Source organism: Triticum dicoccoides, chromosome 6B (assembly GCF_002162155.2).
Source record: "Triticum dicoccoides isolate Atlit2015 ecotype Zavitan chromosome 6B, WEW_v2.0, whole genome shotgun sequence".
NCBI classification, from domain to species: domain Eukaryota; kingdom Viridiplantae; phylum Streptophyta; class Magnoliopsida; order Poales; family Poaceae; genus Triticum; species Triticum dicoccoides.
Window position 1 is genome coordinate 714012014 of NC_041391.1, and position 7596 is coordinate 714019609.

At 49.6% G+C, this 7596-nt stretch overlaps 1 protein-coding gene across 1 annotated transcript; it reads left to right on the plus strand.

The window, feature by feature from the left end:
• The first annotated feature begins 2295 nt into the window (after positions 1–2295).
• Positions 2296–4888, plus strand: LOC119321617 (putative disease resistance RPP13-like protein 1). Its single transcript, XM_037595219.1, has 4 exons — positions 2296–2605; positions 2704–2770; positions 2924–3930; positions 4009–4888. Exons 1-4 carry the CDS (start codon positions 2296–2298, stop codon positions 4110–4112), a joined length of 1488 nt encoding a protein of 495 aa, XP_037451116.1. The 3' UTR covers positions 4113–4888.
• The last annotated feature ends 2708 nt before the right edge of the window (positions 4889–7596 follow it).

The window sequence follows — 7596 nt, forward strand, 5'->3', positions numbered from 1 at the left end:
AAAAAAACATGTAAGCTCTTTGTATTTTGCGCTGTTTCGATCACATATTCAGCCAAATATGAATCTCTTTAGCAAGTTTGGTGACCATATTTAGGGTGTTTAAACTAGAGTGACCAAAGTGAGTTGAGTTCCAGAACAAATAAAAAAAATTGAATGTAAGGTGTTCCCCCTCGCCCCATTTTATTAAAGCATCTCCAGTCGTTCGGCACCCAGGACGCCGAAAAAGAGCCGTCTGGGGGCGAACCGGCGTTTGTTGGCGCGTTGGGGGCTATTGTGTTCCTAGTCGTCGCCCCAAGAAACGTGCAAACCAGGTGAATTTTCATGCAAATTTGTGCAAACTCGGCGATAATTCGTAGAAATTTGTACAAACATGCAAACTACTGCTACTGCTACATGCCAAGGAGGTTATAAAATCGGGTGTAGTCGCCGCCGCCGCCGCCGTCGTCGTCGTCATAGGCCCCGCCGGAGCCGCCGCCATCCTTGCTGGAACCCTGGCCAGGGTCGCCGACCCGCGCAGGGTTGGACGGACCAGCCTCGTCCTCCTCGTCGCTGTCGAGGACGATGCCGCCCTCCACGCGTGGTCCGCGCGCGCGGCGCGCGGCCTGGCGTCGGGCCTGGAGCTCCGCGTATGCCCGACGCTGGCGGAGCACCTGCTTGTGGACGTAGTCCTCCCTCGCCCACTTGAGGGCGGCCTCGTCGGCGGCGGCCATCTCCGCGTGCTCCGGCTTCACGGGGAGCAGCCCCGGCTTGGTCTACGGCCGGACCAGGCGGAGAGAGCGCGGGGAGGGGCGGGCACCCTCGTGGATGACGAGGGCACCACTGCGGGTGCGGCGACATAGCGGCGTCTCCTCCTCCGGCTCTGGATTGATGGGGCGGAGAGCCGGTGAGCCGGAGCCTGACGAGGAGGACGTCCCAGCCTTCATTCGCCGCGGCGTCCAGGAGCTGCCGGCGCGGCGGGAGAACAACGGGCGCGGCGTGTTGCCGGTCTCGATGTGATCGAGGACGGCCTCGAGGGTGCGGCCGGGCATGCCCCACCACTCACGCCGCCCGTCGCGTTGAGGCGGCCGTGGGGGATGGTGCCATTGGCGGAGGCGATCTGCTCGTCGCGGCGCCGCTCGAAGAACATCGTCCACAGCGTGTGGTTGTCGACGGCGTATCCCGGCTCGTTCCGCTGCTCCTCCGGCAGTGACGAGCGGATGCGGGCGATCTCGGCCCGCCACATAGCCCCTTTGGGCACCAGTGGTATCGGGACGCCGCCAGCGCTGAGCTTCCACGAGCCCGGCACCCGCATGTCCGGGGGCGCCGGATAGTCGGCCTCGTAGAGGAGGCGCGCCTCATCCTCGTGGAGATGGCGTCGGCTGAAGCCGTTCGCCGCCGCGGCATCGCCGGGGTACCTCTCAGGCATTGCTCGTCTGCGGGGAAGAGGGTGGAGAGTTGCTCTAAGGGTGGAGGGAAGGCGAGCTTTGCTGATTGTGGCTTCCACCAGCGGGGAGGACGGCTTTTATAGCCGAAGCTGGGGGGCGGTGAGCTTGCATGCCGGGCGACGTGTGGCGGGAGCGGGTGAGACGCGCGTCGGTGGCGCCTTCACTGCGCCGCCCGTGAGGTATCAATGGAGGCTGACCATCGTTGCCTCGCGGCAGGCTTGGCATTGATCCCCGCGGGAACCAGGCGATGAGGGCGACGAAGCGGCGTCTCGCTGACTAGGCGGGCCCATCCCTCTTCGCGCCAAATTCGATTGCCGCGGTGCCCCCGGGTGCTCCCAGCGCGCCGGGTTCGGCCTGGGTCCGCCGACTCCAATTTCGACCCAACCCAGCGAAAAACAGGCTCCTGGGACGCGACAGGACCGATTTTTGACACCGGCGACGGCAAAAACGGCTGAGGGCGGTCTGTTGGGGACGCGGCTGAAGATGCTCTTAGAATGAAGCCAACATGAAAACAAGGTCGCAAACGATCGTGCTCTAGAGAGCTTACAACACCAGATACGGTGACCTCTTATGAATTTTTCTCAAACGATCATGCTCAATATGGCAAGCAATCCAGAACAAATTTTAGTGACCTCATATAAATTTTTTTGAATACTAGAATAATGGACGTGCATTGCAACGGGATATAAATATTCTAGTATTGTGTGGAAATAAATATTCAGTGTGAAACCTTCTTCCTCCTCTGAACCCCTCGCTGACTCGCTCGCCGGTCTGAAGTTCTGAACCCCTCGGACTGGAGTACTCTGTTAGCTGCCAAATCAAACTCGGTCCCTAGAGTGCTTCCCCCCTTCCGCCGGGATCTGCCGACGGAATGGAGGCGGTACAAGACACCACTTCCCTGCAGCTGCAGGCCGCGATTCGATGGCTGCTGCACACCATCCTTCCCAGCCTCAGCAAGCTGGACGGGTGGATTCGCCAAGCAGGGCTCGCCGGCGAGGTGGAGGGGCTCAGGGACGAGATCGACCAAGTCGACGGGGTCGTCTCCGCCGTGAACGACAGGTCTGAGATCCGAAACAGGTCCATGGCCAGATCCCTCGCAGCCGTCAAGGAGCTGCTCTACGCCGCAGACGACGCGGTCGACGAGCTCCACTGCTACAGGCTTCAGCACCAGCTCCACGGAGGCACGCCACCTGTTTGTGTTAATTACTACTCCACTTCCAATTTTTTTTGTCGATCACCACCATACTAAATTTCGTGTCCATGATTTCTTCTGCTGCAGGCCCATGGCATTGGCACCCTCCCAACCAAATTGACAGACCAAGTAACCAGCTGCCAAATTCTTCAAGGTAACTAAATGCTGTACAAGACTCTGAATAGCCAATGTGACTCTGTTTTTAAGACCTTTTGCACATTTATTTTTGAGACTCTGTTTTTAAACATCTGAGTAAACAGTCCAATGTGATTCTAACTGCCAATCCACTCCATATTTTTTAATGCAGCACCAGAAATGCAACTGCTGATGATTCATCCAGAAGAAAAAGGAGAAGGGGCAATGATTCAACAGATGTCACCGCAGCCAACACAGGCCCTTGGAACAAGGAACAAATTTCGAAAAAGATACAGGACATAACTGGTCAGTTGCAATATATCCGAGGGAACGTGCGACGGGTTCTCAAGATGCTTGGGCCAAGGTCTCATGCAGGTCCAAATCGCTGCCGGGGTACAACCACCTCAAACACACACCGAAGGACATCAAGTCTTATTCAAGGGAAAGTGTATGGGAGATCTCAAGAAAGGAGTCACATCATAGAGTTGATAAAAGAACGGAAATCAGATGCTGGTGTGACTGTTCTGCCAATTGTAGGCGTTGCAGGAGTTGGGAAGACGACTCTGGCTCAACTTGTATACAATGATTCAGATTTGGAGAGTCAATTTGACCTCCGGATATGGATCTGGGTCTCTAGCAGCTTTGATGAAACCAGAGTCACAAGAGAGATGTTAGATTTTGTATCCCTGGGAGCACATAAAGGGAAATGCAGGTTTCCCAAGCTTCCGGAAGTCTTGAAGGAACATGTTAAATCAAAGAGGGTTCTGCTTATTTTGGATGATATTTGGGATGACATCAGTGATTGCCAATGGAACAATCTATTAGCACCTTTCAAGCCTAACAATGCAAAGGGCAGCATGGTACTCGTGACAACTAGAATACCGTCTGTTGCCAAAAAGAGAGGTACAACTGGACCGATTAACTTAGATGGTTTGGAAAATGGTGATTTCTGGCAAATGTTCAAAGCGTGTGCATTTGGTGATGAGAACTATGAAGAGCAAGTTAGTTTGGGCGAGCTTGGACGGCAGATAGCAAAAAGATTACAGGGAAACCCATTAGCTGCAGAAACTGCAGGGACACTGTTAAGAGAGCATCTTACCATTGATCACTGGAATAATATTCTGAAGAACCAAGATTGGAAATCCCTGCAACTCTGTAAAATTTCTTGCATTTACAGCGGTACGTGTTGTTCCAACCAACACTGCTGCTGTAAAGATACACTCCAAAAATAACAGTCTCTTATTTTACATGGAACAGAAATACAACCTTCTTCAGTAGGAGAAGGAAAAGCACATTGCAGGGCTTTGTGGTGGTCCAGAGCCACATGGGAAGGCCAGGCGTTCGGATCAGGTTCGGATTAACTGCAAGTGCCAACGTTCAGGTTGTCCGGTGCCGCGATGGATTTGGGAGTAAAGATGGTTCAGCAAAAGTAGCGGCCATCAGTAAGTATGTTTTATCATTTTTTATAGCTCCATTCGGGTTTGGTTCGGTTCGGGTTGGTGCGTCATTAAGCAGGGGAATTAGCATTAACCAGATGGGTCGCTATCCTTTGCCTTTGGCTCCACAACAACTAAACTGTTCGGGTTCAGTTCAGATCGACATAGTAGATAGATAAATTCAGTAGTGTGCATGCGTGCGGATGGCGACAGATTTGGTTTGTCGGTGTAAGGTGACTGCATCGCTCGGGTTCCATCCGGGTCGGGTTGCTGCGTCATGAAGCAGAGACCCAGCATTGACCAGGCGGGCTCGTGCCTTCCCAGCACTGCTAATGTATCATTCTCCAAGCCCAAAATCTCAAAACTGCTGTTGTATCCATCCTTCCTCTTGTATCCATCTCAAAATCTCAAAACTGCCAGCTGTATCAATTCTGCATTCTTTTGCTAGACTCTTGGCAGGCAGTAGTGTTGTGTGAAGTATACATTTGACCACATTTGTATTATGCTGTGTATGTGAACTTTGAGTTACCAGCAAGCACTAAATAATCAGCAAAATATTATGTTATACGCCACGTGACGACCCTACTGACAGGGATGAATGAATCCTTCTTCAAACATTGAACCCGGAAACTTTTCTCAAGAAGGACAAAGCTAACTATATCATCTTTAATCAGTGTATGAGCAGTGGAAAATAATTGATCAAACTATCAGTTTTGAGAAAGATCATCAAACAAGAAGTCACTTATGAATTAAATGGTCTCTTGGTTGATTTATCTAAGTAGCTAGATAAGTCCGTTTTTTCTGAAGATCAGACAATCAGTGATAAGATCCAAAATTACACAATAAATTCACGGACTAGAGAAATCTAGTTAATATTTCCAGATTATATGGAATATAATAGATAATTATTAACTGAGATTTTGCAAAATTATATCCCTTTCCTTCATGATTCAAACAGCTTTACATACATTAGTCAAGAATACAATCGGTTCTCTGGACTCATGTATTTCAATTTCATTGAGCTGTTTGGAAACAGAGCAATACATGAGCTATTTCTGATTCAATGGTGAAAGCACTACTGAGACTGCTTTTGCTAATTCCATAATCCACACACATCTTCCTTGCACAATAGAAGGATAGAAACATCATCATGATTCAAGAATAGTAGGACCAAAACATGAAAACCATTCACAAGAAATAGCACAAAAATGATATGGCATCATAAACATCATCATGATTCAAGAATAATAGGAGCAAAACACGAAAACCATTCACAAACCATCACAGAACTTAGAACCCGAGTGAAACCGATCGGGTTCGCTCCTTGATTCCAGTGGCAACTAATTAAGTATCATGCACGCACGGCTTGCCCTGGTTGGTGGCTTTGTCACGCATGGCATGGGGACACAACTTGTCCTTTTCGTCAATGCACCTTTCCTCCATCTGTGATGCTCCACCACTTGAATCCGAACCGAACCCGAAGACTATTATGCAGGCCTATCTGCTGGACAGAGACATATTAATTAATTGTCCGTAGAACGCTAAGCATACTTAGCGCTCCAGTCAGTTTGAGAAATGTCCTTTCGTACAGAACATTTTGCTGAAGGACATACTGATTATACTATTATATTATTCCATTGAAACTGATCATTTTCCTTGTCTTGTACAGTAGAGAATTAGTGATGGATACTCGGTTGTCTAGTTTTTTGGCAGCTCACTCCGTGTGTAAGGGGAACTTAAACAATTCTGAAGTTCCTGTTAGGAAACGGAACGTGCATTTGATGGCTACTGTTGTTTGTGCATTGAGCCCAAAAACGCTGAGAAGCAAATCCATGGCTTGGGTGTCTACAGTGCCTTGTTTTTTGGATAGTATGGGGGCTTAGAACAACTTAATAGGTGCTTTAACAGACCAACCCGAACATTTCGTAAATTAAGTTATTTGCGGAGTGCTAAGCAGGGGTGTGGGAAAATTAGTTTCTAGAATGGGAGAATCCAAAATACCGTTTACCATATGATAATTGATAAGCAGGGTCAAATGTGATAGAAGTACATTTTAGAGAACAGAATGTTGCATTTTGGAATGCAAATATTTGAACTACGTTTGCTCAACCATACTAACTGAACGGTAGCAGAGATGAATGGGTTCGGCCGAAGATGGGAAGCACTTCATCTTCCTTCTCCGTTGGGATTGGGTGACTATGACTACGCAGGCCACCGTTGACACAACTGCCAAAGTTCGGGTTCGGACCGGGTTCTATGATCGGTTTGGAAGGAAAAGATGTGTTCAGCAAGAGATGCATCCATCTGTATGCATGCGTGTGCCCAAGGTCGCTGTCATGAGGAGTTGTGGGTTAGCATCGATGGGAATGGTTGACTCGACAACGACGACACGTCTTCGCCTTGCCTTTTCCTTCACAGGCCTGTCAACTTTCGGGTTTTCGGTTCGGTTTGGAACTTCGGATCGGATCGGATCTGGTTGCTGCAACATTGACCATCTTGCTGGGCTCTCTGTCTCTCTCAGCCTTCACAGCACTGCCAACGTCCATTCAGACCAGCCAAGCGTAGTGTATAAATAGCTCCTTAACCTGCTGTAAAAGCAAGCCTTCTTGCACCTTTCTCTTCTCCAAGCTCTCAAAGCCCCAACCTGAACCACTCTTTGTTGTGCCGCCTCCACGCGCAGCTCTACGGAAAGGTGAGCCATGGACATCATCTTCACCATTCTGGCCTCCATTGCTGCCGCGTGCTCCGACAGGAAGAACCTGCCCAAGGCGCTCATCTCTGGAGGGATCTTCAAGGCTGCGGCGGCGCTGTGCCTCGTCTTCTTCCAGGGCCCGGGAGGTGTGTTCCTCCACCACGGGAAGGGTGCCTACTACCTCTACTACGGCATCCTCGTCACCATTGCCGTCTTTGGGCTCATGGAGGCGTCCGTGGGATGTTGGTGAAAGAACTACTGAGACTAGTTTTGCTAAATACTAAAGGATTTACTGGCATAGCTAATTCCAGAATCCGTACACATCTTCCTTGCACAATCCAAGGATAGAAGTATTTCAGGCAATAGGAGCAGAACAGGAAAACCATTCACAAGAAATAGCACAAAGAATGATTCTGGCATCATGAAAAACATCATGATGATTCAAGAATAATAAGAGCAAAACACAAAAACCATTCACAAAGTATCACACAGTTTCGAACCCGAACGGAACCGATCGGGTTCTCTCCTAGCTAGATTCCCAAAGTAATTTATTAAGTATCATGCACGCATGACTTGATGTTGGTGGCCTTTATCACATATGGCATGGGGACACAGCTTGCCCTTTTCGTCAATGCACTTTTTCCTTGGTCTGTGATGCCCCACCACTTGAATCTGAACCGAACCCGAAACCCGAAGCTGATGATGATTAGAGACCTT